Source organism: Tachypleus tridentatus, chromosome 4 (assembly GCF_004210375.1).
Source record: "Tachypleus tridentatus isolate NWPU-2018 chromosome 4, ASM421037v1, whole genome shotgun sequence".
In the NCBI taxonomy this organism is placed as follows: domain Eukaryota; kingdom Metazoa; phylum Arthropoda; class Merostomata; order Xiphosura; family Limulidae; genus Tachypleus; species Tachypleus tridentatus.
Window position 1 is genome coordinate 34,633,940 of NC_134828.1, and position 18,555 is coordinate 34,652,494.

At 32.7% G+C, this 18,555-nt stretch overlaps 1 protein-coding gene across 2 annotated transcripts in view; it reads left to right on the plus strand.

The window, feature by feature from the left end:
• LOC143248826 (WD repeat-containing protein 47-like) overlaps positions 1-17,702 on the plus strand; it is a 58,512-nt gene extending 40,810 nt beyond the window's left edge. Inside the window, exons 8-11 of one of the 2 annotated variants that reach the window (XR_013027212.1) lie at positions 1,401-1,619; positions 9,001-9,141; positions 9,654-9,752; positions 17,566-17,702. Coding sequence is in view for 1 of the 2 variants with exons in the window: in XM_076497618.1 (XP_076353733.1) it covers positions 1,401-1,619; positions 9,001-9,141; positions 9,654-9,661 (368 nt within the window). In the remaining variant the exon portion in view is untranslated. Of the gene's footprint in view, positions 1-1,400; positions 1,620-9,000; positions 9,142-9,653; positions 9,787-17,565 lie in introns of those variants that run through there. The other variant, XM_076497618.1, reaches the window with a different exon arrangement.
• The last annotated feature ends 853 nt before the right edge of the window (positions 17,703-18,555 follow it).

The window sequence follows — 18,555 nt, forward strand, 5'->3', positions numbered from 1 at the left end:
CAACTTTAGGTGCTACTCTCTGTAGCATGGTTTGGCCAAGGAAGCTATCAGCAATTACTTGGGATAACTGCATTGCATTCTGCTTGACCTAGTGTTGTATATGGGATGTCTTTGTGATTGTCACATAAAGCAGAGAGGATTTCAGATTTTTGTGTTTGTGATTGGTCAGACAGTGAGCTTTTGAAAAAATTAGTGTCTACTTTGAAAGGACAAGATCTACAGTGAAGTGCTGTTTTTTCATATAGTTCTATTACCATATATATCAAACATGTAGTTTCAAATTTTAATTTCTGTTTTTCTTTCAAGCTTATTTTAGTTTTATTTTACTTCAAATTCAAGTCTTCTGTTTGAAGAAGATATGTGACACAGTTGTGCATTTACTGACCAAAATAACTGAGAATATAAAAAAAAGTGGATGGTTGTTTTTAATTATAAAATCAAAATTGGCTTATAATCAAATAACCAATCTTACATATTTTTCCCTAACATTAAAATTCATATTACAAATATTTTTACACTTCATAGGTGCATTAAAATATTAAGAAAAAAAAGTTGAGTGGGTGGCTGTAAAGCTCTTTGCGATCTTTCGTTGTACTTCAAGAGCACCTTTAGCAAACTTTAGTAAAGTTTGCTTTTACACGTTGTCCTACATGATACTGCACTCAATCCTCATAATTTTGAATAGTTTGGTATATTCAGTTTCATTAAATCATCTAGCTATATTTTTTGGAAACTTAACAAATTGTTATTGAGTTGTTAATGGGGCAAAAAAACTTCTGTTTTCTGTCCTCTCTATAATTAATTAAGTCATGAGATTGTGTAATTAAGTTTAACATTTAAAAACTATCAATATCTAACTTGGTACTGATAAGTTTAGTATCCCTTGTTGTGCTACAATTCCTTTCTCAGTCATTATACATTCCATTGACCACCTGGACTTTTAAATTCAGTCAATGGTTTTACATTGTACCATATTTAAACTTGTCATTAAAAAAGAGGAAAATGGAATGTGAATAGGACTTGTCTGTTGGAAGGTACTACTTTTTGTCTTTTCATGTTCAGGAATAAATATCAAAATTATTTATTTTGTATAAATATGCTGATAGGAAGAGGGTCACTGAATTAACTAAAACTCTTGTGGGAGACAAAGAAATATTTCTAAACACAATAGAAACTGAGAGGTTTTTCATTAAAAGTTAACCTGGTTGTTTAATATGAGTAAAATAAACCTTACTGTATAAACAGACGTTAATGTATGTGTGCATCCTCATTTTTATTAAAGACTGTTGGGTTTCTTGTGCAAATGTCATCTTTCATTGGAGTAGAAAAAAGCCTCATAACTTTATATTTGTGCAGAAAGAAATGACCTTTCACACTGTGAATCTGTTTTGTTCTTGTAGGAAGCCCAGCTGCTGCTGTCTGTGTTGATCCTTCAGGTCGATTGCTTGTCTCAGGCCATGAAGATGCCAACTGTATGCTCTATGATATCCGAGGTGGACGGATAATCCAGTGCTTTCAGCCTCACGCTTCAGACATTAGGACCATTCGTTTCTCACCCAAGGCATTTTACCTTCTTACGGGCTCGTATGACAACAAAATTATATTGACTGATCTGCAAGGTAAATTTTACAAACATTCTTTTGAGTCACACAGAGAGAGATTAATAGAAAACAACACAGAAACACTGTGCAGATTTTTATTTTTATTTATTGATATAGGCTGGCTGGACCTGAAAATACAAAAGTTGAATACAACTTGCACACAGTTAGGACTGGACATAATGTAATGGTTAATGTATTGGCCTGTGGATCTGAAGGTTCATGGTTTCAGTTGTGATATAGTACTTATTTACTCTGTGTAATCTTTAAAACCTCCTTCATAAACTTTAAACGTTTTTTTTCTCAATAAAAATTTATATTTTATCTGTTGTTTTCTCTACCCTAACTCTATGCAGGATTAGTCAATTTCACTGACATCATAACCACCAAAGAAAAATGAAATAAATCTAAATTACTGTTTTTTCAAATGGTAGCATGAAACTATATTTATTTATCCTAAGTAGCTTTAAACTTATAACAATATACAATACTCATGCTTAACTTTTATTATTTTATTGCTCTATGATTGCCCTTTGAACAACTAACTACCACTATTCATGTCATTATAAGTAGTAAATCACTTGGGGAATTTGGAGCTTATTTATGCAGTTGATTTGCATTGCCTACAAGTTGCTTTGAGGTTGAGTTGTTCATATGTGTTCCTGACAAAATATTTTTCTCATTATTTTTATTTTACCTGATATAACATTAATTAACCTAAAGATACTCTTAATTTTACATTTAATTACTAATTAATTAATTAATAATAACAAATAAAGAATAAATATGAAAAACAAAAACAATAATTCCTTTTCTGGGTCTCTCTTTTTCTTTTATTGTTTTTGCTGTTGACTGTTAATGAAATTTAACTTTACTTTACTGCACTAAATAATGTTTATTTATTTAACTAATTCATCAAAGAACATTGAATAATAATGTGTAAATACCAGACAATTTCCCCTAATTATCACAATTTTTCTGGCTTTTTTACTATGCAGTAAAAACCATTACAAAATCATCCAAACTAGTTGTTATCTTTCCTGTAAGAACAAAACTTTTTCTAACTAAAAAATTGACAACTTTCTGTTCAGAAAACAATGAAATGTAATATGTCATTTTATAGATGAAACTTTGGCTTTCTATAATCATTTCTTTACACCTCTTACCACATAATTAGTGTTCAATTATTTCAGAACACCCTTTGAGAAGACAACTTATTTTTGTGTGGTCTTTGGCAAAAAGGAGATAATTATTTAAAGTTCTGGATGCAACTGTGGAAACATAAGTGAATTTATCACAGATTGTATAGTAAGAAACAAAGTAGAGAAAAATAATTTGTCTTGTCAGTTGAATTCTAAAAAAAAATTATATCAGCCTGTGTGGACATTTTAAAGAAAAGAAAACTATTTAGTTTTATATACAACTATGATATCCTATAGTGTAAAGAATTTTTGGACATACATCTGAGTTGTTTTGAATATATATTATTTTAAAACAAGTAGTTTGTGTGCTGTTTGTTTATTGTTTGATTTCATTATCATCAAGTCACAAACACCTACTGTAAAGAATCTGGTTGCTATAAACCTTGACAGACATGCTTGAAAGGGCAATAAAAAGGTAAAGTTCAAGTATGAACAGATGTATACTGTTATAGGATTTAAGTTATTTAAGATAAACGTAATGAAAACAATATTCCAAGCCATGCCATAACTTGACTCTAACTGTTCTGTTTTGAGTCTTCCATTTGTTCTTCTAATCAGATTGTTCTCTAAATATAGTCTTTTGCCCATGTTTTTTGTGAAAATATTGTTCCACTGGTTCATTTGCACAAAAGTTTATCTAAGGACATCAGATGGTTGAATGATAGAAATTAGAATTTGTTGCTTTTTATATTGGCATATTTCTGTGAGGACTGTCTCTCTAGTTAATATGTGAATATGATTTTAAACATGTTGAACCACAACCTTACTTTTCTGCTCTGTTTTATTTTTATTTTGAATTTTTATGTGTGTATGTCTTCCAGTCATAGAGTTCCAAGAAAAGCTGTTGTGGTTATTATGAAAATATATTTCCTATATCTTAAGCTCAGAGATTAAAGTTGTTTACTGTATGAAGTAATATAATATTCTTTTGCATTTTTTAAAAAGTCTTCCAACACATCAGAGGTTTAAGTGTAACAATTTTTCTTATGAGGTACTTGAAATCTATTGAAGAGTGTAGTTTAACTTCTAGAAGCCAGGGGAGTTTTTGGAGTAAGAAAGAACATTTAGGTAGAATTCCAATATGGTACACATCTTCAGTCACAAGATGAGAAATTCTTGTTCAGTGCTGCTCTCTATATGAACCTTTATTCCCCTGTTGGAAATATAAGATTCCAACACATCTCTCAGGTAAATCATCATGCTCACCTCCTCACCAATAGGAGCATGACATGTTTACATAACACATATAACTCCCTCTCCATTCTTTTATCAAACTATCCCTTTTTTTGTTTGGCAGTGCTTGGGTTTGGATATGCTCTTTTGTTTATTTAATGTTTGATGTTTGGCTTTATTTTATTTCCTCACAAAATTAATATACTTTCATTCAGTCTGTTTCTCCATTTGAATTTGGTGAACCTTTCCATGCAATGAATTCCGAAGTAAATGTTACAACTTCATGGGTTACACCAGTAACCGGCATTTTTATTTTCTCAGGCCTCAGGTGTGGGCAATCCAGTGGTAGATTTGTCTGCTTTTTTATGATGGGAGATTGAATGTTGTATGAAATTACCTTTATCCCATACATTGTCCATGTTCCTCCAAAACAGGCTGATCCTATGCAGTGTAATGAGAACTTTGATTGTCTTTTTCCACTTCCAGATTTTGCCTTTCTGATCCAATGAGTCTTCCAGGCCTTAATTCTGTCTTTGTGGCTTTAGTATTTCAGGTTTGTGCCATTTTAGCCTTTTTCCTATTACTTATTTTCCTCATTCTTCCTTATTACATGAACAATCTTCCCAACTATTTATGGTTTTCCTCTCTCTCCTTTAGTTGTGAGTTCTTGCTAATCACTTTGCCTCATAATTAAGTGAAGGGACTTGTGTGCCACATCCCCTGCGTAATTCAAATCAGTTCAAATTTCCTACCATTGTGCTGACTATCCATTTTTAAACCAGCAATTGTTTGGTTCCTTATTACCTATTTGGGGACATTTCCCACATTGCCTTTCTTATCCATGCCCAATATTCTTGCATTTACCTTTACCAATTTGTTATGGTATCTTTCTTTCCTACACCTCTTATCTGAGGCTCCCCACAGAAATCCTGAATGGTTTTCTAGAGAGACTTTTGCCTTTCTCTCCTCCCTTTTAGCCCACTTATCTTTGGCTCTGCATTACATGTGTGTTTTTTTTTTTATTGTTGGGACCTTTTATACCATGATGCCTTATTGGCTGAGGTCTATTTACCATTGACATGTCTTAGGAATTTACGTATGGCTCCATTTCTGAGGCATCACACTTTTTGTATGATTTCAAAAACTCTAAAGCCTCTGGTGATATTGGTCCAACAACAATCCATCTTTATGAATATTGTAGTCAGAGCCTCATATGCCTCCAATTACAGTTTTCTCTCCTACCCCCTAACCTGTAATTACTATTAGGGGTGCTTCTCACTGCTTTCCTCAATCATGCAATCACCATTGACACCAGAACTAGTGACTACTGAGTGAGTTCAAGTCTGGTGAGAGCATGGCTGTTCAAATTGCTTCATTACTAGTGTTCCTTTATTGGTGAGCAATTTGTGCTTTAGTTTCTGTCAGATGTATTTATTGTCCAGTTTCATTTCTCATCTCTTGTCTCTCCTTACCCCTGTTTCCTTTCCTCCTCTTCGTGATCCTGCCACCAGCTTGCATCTAGGAATTGCTCTTGTAGCAGGCCATGGAAGCTGTTTCCTATCTTTTTTGGAGTTTTTATTCCAATCTTTTTGTTGTCTCTGATAAAACTTGGGGGATTGGCAACTGGTAATTGAGTTACTCTGCCTCAACCACTTTTTTTTCACTACCTTAGTTCACCATGTAGTCTTTTTTCACCTTGATATGGGCATTTTCTTTAGGGTTGTGGATGACCAAAATTAATGTCTCCACTGCTTAACTACATATATTAATATCACCTCAGTCTTGTCCCTATCTTCAATTTGTCCATATTTAGGTTGTTTGTCAATATCGAGTCCTTCTATTTTGACTTGTCTCACCACCTTGCATATCTTGCCAAATAGTATAAGCTTTTGCTCAACATCTTCAAGATATGGGGTATCAGATGGACACAATCTTCTCCTTTACTACTTCTTTCAATGGAACTGTTGGTTCATAACACCCTTTTAGCTCATTTATGTACTGTTCACAAGCAATGACATCACTGGTCCCCCTTGATCTTGCCCATATGAGAAACCTTCTATGGGTGCTTCATGATTGATGGAACTTTGCTCAAGATCCTCTTTTCACCCCCACTTCCCTTCCTTTTCCCCTGCAAGATGATCCGCTTTAGTGGTTGAACAAAACCCATACATTGCTTCCTCTCTGTGCCTAGGTGCTGGGAGGCACGGGTCAACCGTCATTCCTTATCAACCTTGGTCATGTCCTACTTCCCACTTTTCACTTTCTGCATCTTCATGCCTGGCTTATGCCTGGTCTTTGGTAAGAAGATCAGTTTCACATGTTGAGTCACTTTGTTAGCTGGTTCCATCCATTCATGTACCATGGAAGTGTATCAATACAAGTTTAAAGGTATTCCATCATTTGTCTACCTTGCTCTTTTACTGTGGATTTTTAGTCTCCTCACTTTTTGGAATATCAGGTGCCTTTATCTTGTATATATATATTTTTTCCCCAATACAACAGAGTTTATACTTTTCCTGTTCTTACCTTGTTTATGCATTTATTCCAGATATTTTGCCCTCTCAGATGACCTACCCTTCTAGATTACGATGTTAATGTTGTCCTACATTCACTTATCACCATTTCAACCACTTTCCATGTTTCATTTTTCCCTTAAAACATCCTTCCTTCTTCTCTTAGTCTACAAACATCAGTGGTCTGATGTGTTTGCCATTAACATTTCATGTACCCTTTATTACTGTAACTCCTTTTTTCCTTCCTTCCATTTTTTCTCATGGTTAGATCTGGATAGGCTTCTATGCTCAATGAGAGCACTTGGTTGTTAGATAGCATGCACTGTTATTTTTTGAGGTATGCACAAATGTCTTTTTCTTCCCTGGCAATTCTCCCACCTTTGAGTTCTTTAACCTTCTACCCCTACAAATGGGGGGTCCACCTTTTAGTTTGTTTGGCTTATTCTTCCCTGTTGTCTTCTTCCTATACTTTCTCCCATGATTTCTCCCTTCAGGTCTGACATCTTAACTTTTCCTTTACTTCTTGTTTTCATTATTCCAGTGGATGAGGTTCTACAATCTATCATGTGGATGACATTCAATATGTTCATCTCTCTCTATTGCCATCATATATCAGTTTTCTTCTTCATTGGGATTTTGTCTATCATCTGTGACCATTTTTCAGACTTTTATGTGACTCATATTGGTAAGTTTCTATTTATACTTTCCTTTCTTTTCAGGGGTGTTTCTGTAGTTCTTTATCTTATGAGTCCCACTCTGTGGTGAGTGGTGCCTAATTCGATATTCTTTAACTCATGTTTTATCTTCCATGGCTTTGTACATTCACCATTGAAATGGGGTGTTCCACAATATCACTTGTAGGTTCATAAACTTTTAAAATTGTACTTCATATATATGCCTTTCCCAAACTGTAATGCAGAACGGAATTGTTGTCCATCTCTGCTGTACCTGGAGTGAATGAATCAATATGGTTTGCTTTTCAAAATAAGGTTTCATGGTCACCCATTGCATTATCTCAGGTGATGAAGTTCTTCTGGACTCTTCATCTTATTATCACCCTCCTTTCTTTGTGTGGAGTATGGGAGGTTTTAACATATTCCACTTCCAAGCTGGTGAGATGGTTCCCCATGTAGGCACCCTGCTGAATTAGTTCCACACAAAACCATTTATTTATAGTGGTTTTCTATGGGTGTAGATTATTTGTGATAATCAAGGACAGTGGAGTGAGAAGTCAGAAACCAGTTTATCCTTTTGATTGGATTTCTCATTCTACCCTCACATGGATGTCAGTATCTTATGGGCAGGTTTTGGATTTAGACTGAACTGATCAACGTAACCCCTTACGCAGGTGTCAGGTAATCTACTTTCCTCCCTTGATTTCCCCAGTTTGTTTTATAGGTCATGATGGTGGTATGGGGGGTTGTTCTGATTCTGTTCTTGGCTATTCCTTGACCTCTCATCTTGTGGGAATGTCTTGCCATTCAGATGGTCCCAGCCTGTTTTACAGTGGGGTAATTTATTGCATACAATAGACATCCTTTCAATACCAGCTTTCAAGTTCCTGGATTGATGGTTCAATGCTAAGCCTCATGTTCTACCCAGGAATTGGAATGGTTCTCAATTCCCCAGTTTTTGAGTTTAAGGTGAAGTGGTATGATCTTCATCCTACCCTTGCATAGATGCTAGTACCCTGTGGGTAGGTTTTGGATGTAGTTGACTTACTGAGTATGGTCTACCATGCCCTAACCACTCTAAACCTAGGGACATATTCTTTGTTTAGCCATATTTCTCATTGTGTGTTTGAGTTACTGTATATTTCTATGATTAGAATCATTTTCCTGCCACATTCTCTCCCACTCAGATATGCTTCTTTCATTTTCCACATCTTGCACATTCCACAGTTGAGTGAAGAGTATACCTGAATCAGAAGTGGTTCAGTTCCCCTCTTCTGATGAATATCTCATTTCCATGGGTATTTTTCAGATGCTTTTCGGGAGGTACTTCTATGATTCCCTCACACAGGTTCCTTCTCCTTATCTATGTGAGAGGAGGTAATACCACATAGGAAGTTGTAATTTTTATATACTGAAAATGTATTTCTGATGGGTACTTACCTCTTCTCACACTTCCCACTATTCCTCTCCATAATTCTTTGGTGCTGACATCTTCTATCAAACTTAGAAGTGTAGAGGGAGTTGCACATTTCAAGTGAACGTGCCCTGTTCTGTTCCTATTGGTGAGGGGGGGGTGCATGATGATCTGAATGAGAGACATTAGAATCTTGCAGTTCCAGTAGGAAGTAGTGAAAGGCTTGTGGCATGTGTAAAGAAAAAAATTTCGTACAGAGAGCAGCATTGAACAAGAATAGCTAATCTTGTGGAAGGAGGTATATACCAATCAGAAAGACATTTTCAAAATAGGAAAATTATGACATAAAATGAAAATTATTTCTAAAATACAGTTGTTTGAATTGTTGAAAACGATTTAAAATGATCATCTTGATTGTGCCAATAGGTGATCTAACTCAACCTCTTCCAAGTGTTGTTGTTGCCGAACACTCTGACAAAGTCATTCAAGGTCGTTGGCATCCACAAGAATTTTCCTTTTTGACAACTAGTGCTGACAAGACGGCCATTCTATGGGCATTGCCAACAAGTTAAGTAAATTTTTCACCACCACCAGCTTATGTATCTTGCTTGGTAGCTATTGTATTGTTGAGATATAATTGTATGGTGAAAGGTGTCACATTATGGAAGGATTCCTATCTGGGGCTTTCACATTTAAGAGAGGAAAAAAAAAGTAGGGTGATTAATGATTTTGTGAAACATTCAAGGTGGATTTTAAGACTAAAAATCACAGTAGTAATGTTTGATGACAAGTAGAACTTTGTAACTTATTTTCCATAATAGTGAAACTATAACTGTGAATCTGGAGTTGTTGTAAGCATGAAAAATGGTGTGGTGTTTTGACTGTCATTTATAAAGACAATATTTGTGTACACTGTGTCTTTCAGCTGTTTTTAGATAATGTATTTTTCTTTATTAGTGCATTTATTTCCCTTTTACAATGTATGAAGTTGCTTGGTAAAAGACATTCTTGTTAATGTTTTTTTTTTAAAGAGAAGCTTCATAATAACATGTTAATTGATAGCTTCATAACTATGTTAGGAGAATAACTAGGGTCAGTGGATTCACCCAAAATCGAAAATCAACCCATAAGATAGTGACATCCATGTGAAGACAGGATGAGGGCTCCCAGTTGAAAGGGTAAACTGCTTTCTGACATCTCACTTAATTGCCCTTGATTATCATATTTTAAGTAATATGTTGCTGTAACCTGCAATACTAGTTTAGTAGTACTGATATATAGACTGTGCTCAAAACTACTGGTACTAAAATAAGGTAATAATTATTTTTGGTTTTAAATATATAAAAATACCAATTTTCAAATGTAGTTTATATTACTTTACTGTTTTCATGGTTTATTCTCATGCTTCTGCCAAGTTGAAGATGTTTTTAGACTGTCTCAATTTCCCCTACAGTATGTAGTCTTACATCATTTGTTTTGTGTCGCATGTTCCCAGTCCATCTACCTAGGTTTTCTGTGTTCATATAGGAAGGCAGTCGCATAACTGTGCCCTAACTAGATTCTTTATTTGGTCACATTAATTTTGGCTATTCTCCTGCTGTGAACTGCATTCTTGATTTGCCTTTATGTTACTGTTGTTCATGAAACTTTTTTAAGTTTCTTAATTCTCTTAATGTAAGTAAAAGGTTCCTCTTTCAAGATGATGGTACATCATTTGTTCCTGAAGCTACATTAGTTATCTTCACAAATTATTATCCTCTACAATGCTTAGATGGTTACTTCAGAATCTTCCATTTTTCTCTTTGACTCTAGGTTCTTGGTGTTTTTTAATGAATTGAGGCATCCTCGTTGATTAATGCTAAAGTTTGTTTTACACTTACCTTCATTTTTGATATTTGTATCATGCATATATTTTTCAGTACCAGTTGATTCTTCTGACTTAACTGTATATTTTTAATGGTATCCTTTTTACTTAATACTTTTCTCTTGCATAGCTGACAATGTTTTCTTCAGTCAGGGATTTGACAAAATGTATTAGTTTTCGTTCATTATTCTTTGTATGTCAATTTCCGTTCTTATTATGCCTATTTATTGTGTTAATTATTTATCTTCAGTGCTTATCTTCTAACTCTGGTGTTGCATCATCCGTTTAGTTTAATTTCATGAATAATTTTTAGTTCTTTTCCTCAGTGGCCCTTGATTAAGAGGTTATCCTTTTTTCTTTGACAGGATTGTATTGTTTATGGAATAAATAGACCACAAATTATTTTATTATTCCACTGTTATTTCTCCTTAGTAGAGCACTTGTAAGTGAACATATCTTTCTTCATGTAGATGTGGTTCTGGTCCATCTGTGGTGCATATCTTTAAACAATGTTGGCAGTATAAAAAATAAGTAGATACATAATACAGTATAAAGTAACTTACAATAAATCCACACTAATGGAACAATGTCAAATTTAAAAGGAAACTTTTTGATCTAGTGCTTGTTTTTGTTTTTTTCTTTTCAGACATTAGATTAAAGAGGACATAAAATGTCAAAGCTTATTTATATTTAAAGTTGATATTGCTTCATTGGTGTCAATTTAAGCTTTTATTGTAAAGACACTGTGTTCATCCTTCTGACAATTGGAATGAGTTCCACTACTTAGATTGCTCCTTTGGAGATATTACTGTCTACATTTATTTTTGTAAACATTTGATGGTTGGCTTTGACTGCTTTATCAAATTTAAGGTATATTTAGTTGTTTTTTTGTTGGGAGGTTTGATCAACTCAGTGTCATATAACTATTGATGACATTGAAAAATTGTGACACAAAAACTACTTTTTTATGTGACAAAGGATTTGCACATTAAAACAAATGTTGGAATAATCCAAATAAAAGAGAAGAAGAGAAAAAAAAGAGTCAGTGTCCCAAACTTAACAACAACAATAAAACAATGTACATATAACAACAGTAGGGGTAAATATATCTTTAAATTATACTTGACTGGTAAAATGTTAATTTGCAAAGAATAAATATTGAAGTGCAATCTTTGTTTTGTTCTTTTATTTTGAAAGTGTTAGTTGGTCCACTGTAAGCTCATTAAAAAAAAGTGCATTTATAGGTTATTAACAACAAAAACCTCAAAATCTTTTATTAAAATAGACTGCTGGAAACTTGGATTGTGTACTTAAAAGCTGATTGATTCAGTTGTCATAGTGTGATGTTTTATAAGACTTTCTTACCTAAATTAAGTTTTGCCATTTCTTTTATTATTCATGATATAAAGTGATAACATAAGATGATTTACTGTAAATAACATTTTAACTAAGATTTTTATATGTTCTAGCTGGTTTGATTAGCTCTGGTAGTAAATGAAAGACCTTATTATGTAGTTTATAATGATGTTAATGTGTTCCAACTGCTGGTGACTTACTGGTTCGTTTAGGAATAAGGTTAACAGCTATTTGCATTATTGATCTGATGTTTCACTGTAAGTATCATGTTTTGCCATTTTCAACATTTAAGGTCCTGTAAGAGATGATTTTCTCTGAATTTTTTTATTTATTTTAGTCCATATTTTTTAAGGACGATAAAAATAAAACATCGATACCAAATGTTGGTTATAGGTCATGTTCACTTCTTATCTGCTAATTCTAGGATTTGGTTTGTGTGCCTGAAGATATTCTATCTTTGACTGAGTCTGTTTATTCTTCTTTCTGTAATGTTGCTACTTTCTTCAGGTTTCTTTATAACCCTTTCAAACTGGACATTACTGTCTTCAAGCTGTATAATCTTCTCCATCATGCCTTAAGGTAAAAAAGAAAAACCTTGTAGATTACTGCTATTGGAATTGTTGTTTAAAATAAAACCAAATACATGTACTATGTAGCCCAGCCATTTAGATTATATTGTTCATTTCATGTTACAGAACTTACTTACTTACTTCACTAAAATATCTTTCTTCACCCCCTATACAGTTACATTGACCACTTTTGGAAACACCAGTCTACATCTGTAACAAATAATATAGGCTTGTCATTAAAAAATGGATCATGTAAATTCATAACCTTGTGAAGTGAAATTTGAATGAGAGAGGTCACGACAGCATGCCAGTTTGGTGGCTGAGTCCACTATACTACAATGAAGTCTTGCTTGGAAATCATATAGATCTAGTGTATGGTGTAGGCTTCTTCAGTGAAATTAATTCAAACAAGAATGAAAATAAATTGATTTACATTACAATTAAAGAATCATGGGATTGTCAGTTTTAATCCTGTTTTTATCACTATTAAGAAAAATATATATTAAACAAAAGAATCTAATGAAAGTGGCTACCCTAATATATAAAGATTCACAGAAACATAAATCTCTGAATTCATTAGCTAATTTCTCACATATCTGTATGTAAGATTGACACTTTCATATTGTCAACATATTTAACCATATATTTAGTTAATTTACACTTCAATTTGTTTTCCACAGAAGAAACTATAAAAATGTGATGTGTTTGGTGGCACCTTCCTTTCAAAAACATCACTTTTTGATCAGAATAAAATATTCCTCATGTTTATTGCTATGGTGATTTTTTCCATTAATAGTATTTCACAAGGACGTCGCACATGAGCAAATGGAGAGGTGCTGCTACACAGTAAACTTATAAATGTTGCATGTAGCAGAAATTTTGCATCAAGTATTTAAAATTCATTTGAAGGATAGAATTTCATATCAAATTTAAAAACATAAATACACATACACTGGGCAGTCAAATACAATTGATAAAATTGATTATTTGTGATCAGTGTTTATTTTTCATTCAAAGTGTAAAAAATATATAAAGGTTAATTTAAAAATAATTTCATATGATTTTCAGTCATTCTTTGAACAATTTTTTTTTCAGGGTAAAATATTTTGATTAAGTGAAAAATATTTGTGAATGTATTATAACAAATAATTTGAGATTTGTGAGAGCCTTCCCACTGTGAGTATCCCTGAGGCAAATGCCTCATTGTTAATTTGGCACTGTTCTCATCCAACTGACAGGTATGAAACTTGAAATAAATGTTCTGTTCAATTTTTAAAACAGTTAAGTTTGATTTTCATATCATAATAAAATCATAAGTTTGTGTATAATCCTGAGTGAATGATAAAATAGAAATCTGTATATAATACTGTACATTGACATAGCTTTTCAACAGTCATACTAAAGAATGTTCTGGAACAGGAACAAGTTAAGAACAGAATCTAGTGATCATCATGTGCCACAAACAGTCCCAGTTCCAACTTTTTTCTTAATTTTTTGGGGGTGGTGGTGGTGGTGATGTGATAGCAATGAGACATACAATTTGTCAAATCTAAAATAAATCTTGTATTAAATTAATGAAAAGCATTAGCTTGGAACGATCACTGTCTTCTCTTGTTAGCTCTAGCTGTGACTATAAGTAAATTGTTTTTCATACGTATGCATTTCAAACTATTAAGCTGTGTTAGGTTGCATGTTTGAAAAGATTTAGCTACGTAGCCTTATATTCTTCTTGTGGGATAAATCTAAGCTTTTATGTGCAATCCAATTATCACCAGTAATGCACAAACGAGTATTCAACTTGATGTGATCTATACAGCACAATAATTTCTAAGCTGTGTATCAACATCATTGAAAACTGTTTTATTATTATTATGTTTTGCCATTTTACATGTTTGAATTTTGGTCATTTGAATTGTACAAGTTATATGATTTTTACAAGCAGCTTGTCCTTGCTAATACAGAAGGATATAGTTAGTCTTAAAATGTGATTCATTGCTTAATGTGGTTTTAGAAGGGTTTTGAAAATTTTAAAAGTAAAACTGCCATATTGGGCCTAACTATTCAAGGTGCAAAAATATGTATCATAAGTAACTGTTTTCCAGCTATCTTCAGAGTTAAAAGATATATTTTGTAATGTCTGGAATTTGATAAAGAGCCTCAGAAATTTGGAAAAGCATGCAGTTTTTTTACAAGTAGAATTATATATGTATTTTTCATATGTATGGAATAAAATATGGGTAGGCATTGGAGATCATATAGGTATGTTTACAGATTACTCAAAATTTAAACTTTCAGTGCTGGAAGATATTTTTGTATTAATTTCTTTAATCTGGCCTTTAGGTTATCACAGTGATATCTGAAGAGTTAATATGAAGGCAAATCTAATGAATACTTTCATTTTCTTTGGATTTTCTAGGATTTCTTTCTTCTTCCAGCTTATCATCAAGTTGTTTTTTGTTTTTTTTTACAAGTGATAGTACTTTATTTTTTTTACTGAGGTCACAATTTCTCAATTTTATGCTTGTGGCATTTCATATAGTATTTTGTGTACTATGTAAACACCAGTTATCTATGGTAAATAAAACATATTGTGGCTTTGCTCAAGTTTATTGGTATGAGACACCAGAGTAATACAGTAATAGGTAATAGATATAAAACAACTTCATGTAAGCCTAAAGAATAAGAAAAAAATTGTAAGAAATAAATTATGTTTTAACTTCATTACTTATTTATTTATTTATTCATATATTTTGTCTGGCAGTTGCCAGCTCAACTGCTATCCTAAGCTTAGATCACTGATTCAAAGTAGCAGAATAGGTAGGATCACAAATTAGTAGTGTGAGATGTATCCAGTTTTCTTTAGTCTTAACTCTCTAGTATATAAAGTTGGAGATATAGTATGGGAGGATATGGTTATAAACTTGTGCTGCTTTAAATAATAAATTGATCATATAATAAATTTTGTATTTCAAAAAGCATACTTTGATCTAAAAAGTGGTCCCTTTGTGAGTTTCTTGGTAGTTTGGAGAAGCTTAGATCAATTATATATGTGAACCTTGTATATCAGTTGTGAATGTTATCCATTGGAGTGGATGTATTTCTAGTACCTTTATTAATATGTTTATATCTCTCTGTCGTTACTGGAAACCACTATGTTTAATAGACATCAGATGATAACATTGAACATAAAATGTTTTTCTTACTGGTGTGTCACTGATCTGACAAACTACTTTTGCTTTCTTATTAACTTGTCAGCCATTTTTTACTTTTTGTAACTACATGATAAACTCTTTATTCTATATTACCTCAACACTATTATGGTAATCTTCTACAAAAGCTTACAAGGGAGGGTAGATGTACACACTGTTTTCTTATAGTCCTCTCTGATTTTGAGTCATTTTTGTTGAAACCGTTCAATCTCTATCGTGTTTCTATGGAGAAGAGGGTTTTGCCTATAACAGTTTAGCATGTTTTCTTTCAGTATTATTTTTTACTAAGCCTAACTCAGATGATAGGCAGGTGACAAAAGTTTATTTTAGCCATGGCAATGGGTTTTAGTTTTTTCTCACAAGAACTGACTTTTAGCTCATAGATTCATATCTTAACCAAACTGAGAGCTGATTAAAGCCGTGGCTAATGAGGATTTCTTCTTCTTACTACTTGAATTCCTGTATTGAAGTCAGTTCCATTTGAACATAAGTGGATGTTTAACTTTTTGGTTAAAAATAGATTACCAACAGCTAAATCAGGATGTCTCAGGAGGTATTCATGTGAATTAGAGCTTTCAGTTTGTCTCTTTGTGGATCAGTGGTTTCAGTAATCCCATTCGTTGAATTGGAGCTGTCAGTTTGTCTCTTTGTGGATCAGCAGTGTCAAGAATCTCATTCGTTGAATTGGAGCTGTACTTTGTCTCTTTGTGGATCAGTGGTTTTAAGAATCCCATTCATTGAATTAGAGCTGTCAATTTGTCTCTTTGTGGATCAGTGGTTTCAAGAATACTATTCGTTGAATTAGAGTTGTCAGTTTGTCTCTTTGTGGATCAGTGGTTTCAAGAATCCTATTCGTTGAATTAGAGCTGTCAGTTTGTCTCTTTGTGGATCATTTGTTTCGATAATTTCATTTATTTGAATTAAAGTTCAATGTTTTCTACTTGTTGATCAGTGATTTTTAATAATCCTGTAATAAGGTTCCCAGTCAAGTCATTTTAGTGGATAAGGTGCAAAGCTCTTATTGATAAAATTGCCTTATGTTTGACTTGACAGTTCTTGATAAAATGGTTTTACTGAAATAATGTTTTTACAGAAAACTTAATTATTAAAAGATGTTATCATCAATTAAGAATTTATGTTTTTGTGATGTGTATTTTGTAACAAGTTCCCATAGATTTTCTATCTTTACCTTCAATTTAAACCATCTGTATTTTTTCTGTAGCAATTTTTATGCTTGATTTTAAGAAGAAAACTTGTTTGTGAAATCTGACAAACAGAATTGTTTTAATAGTGTTTAAGTGAGTTTTTTATTAGAAACAAGAGAGGCAAAAGGATTTGCAAGTATTGCTTTACGTATATACTTGTACTTTTCATTACTGATGTCAAACGAAAGGTCTTGTAACTATTAACAGACAAAAGCAAATCATAGTATCAGATGTTATATTTTGCATATCACATGGTACTGCCTTGCTAAGGTTGAACACTTGTTAAGTAATAAACTTTTACCAGCACAATAATAAGCTCTATGTATATTTCAGGAAGTGTAGCTTACCAAACTTTAATTGTACAGAATTTGTATTTAACATCATAAATCATGTAAAAATAATAGTTATGTTGCCTTCCTTCCCTCTCAGTATTATGGTTAAATTCACAGTTTTTGTTGGAAGTTCATTCCATATTCAATGACATGACAAGTGTGGTAATTTTCTTTGCTAGCCTTCTTCTAAGACAGGTACCCAAAAGTTATTACCAAATATTTGTGCCATCAATGCCATGTACTCCCAACACTTAGGAATCATTGACAGCTTTAAAGGTTTGCCAACTGTGTTAGTGATGAAAATTAGAAATACTCCTACAAACCATAATAAAATATCTAATGCATTGAAGTTAAATGTATGAAAGTAGTTTATTAATTGGTAAAGAAGTTTTAGTTCTGTTACACTTGTATATATCTTGTTGATTATATTAAATTTTGTTTAAATGTTTATTGCAGTGTTTCTAGATTTGAGCAGGAATAATGATTGGATATATTATCTGGTCTCTCCCTTCTCTCTCTTTTCATTATGGAGAAAGTGTTAATTTGTACTCATATAAGACACAGGTAGAATTAGGAGGATTTTTATCAGAGAGCTTGTTAGGCCTAAGTCTTCTGTGTTACTACCATAATAATAATCAGGAATTAACCTGTTGTTAAAAAGGGATTTGGTATAAGCTACAATATGGAGTACAGGAAAACAAAAGTTATCAAGATAGATATATCCTCAGGACTGGAATACCTTTCATATATATTGCTTCTGCCTTGGTTCTTAAGGCTGTCTACATTTTGGATCCTATTTGTCATGAAGCCAAAATTGTCATCTACTTGAAGATCCATGAATGGGAGGAACCTTTAAAAAATTTTAGTCCTCAAATATTTTCTGTCATCTGGAATTCTTATTAAACTCTGATGTAGAAACTTTTTGAAGGTCAATGTCACTAAGAGAAAACCAATGTCAAAATGTACTCAGTTGTGTATTCTTCAAGTATAAAAAATTTCATACTAGTCACTATAAGAAAACAGTCATTCTGGTAATTGGGTATGCTTATTTATATCTAGCAGCACCAGTTAAATAATTAGATGTTTGTGACATGAGGGTAAGTTAACTTAAAGCACCCTCCGAGGTATAAAACTTGTAGAATATCAGATCACATTTGATGTTTAGAATATTTTTTTAGACATAAAGCATCAGTTTGTTTCATGTACTCAGAAAAAAAATTTTCAGTCATGCATAATTTTGTGTTAGTATACAGTGCTTCTGTCAAGATTTGACCAGAAATAGTAGCTATAGACTAGTTTTAAGTCATTGTTGTTGTTATTTTGAAAATTGATTTAAATTCTGTAACTGACAGCTTCAAATTAATACTAAATATGCATAGACTTAATAGAATAAAGTTTGGTCATTTTGTTGACTGATATATTAAAAAGACTACTTTGCATAATATT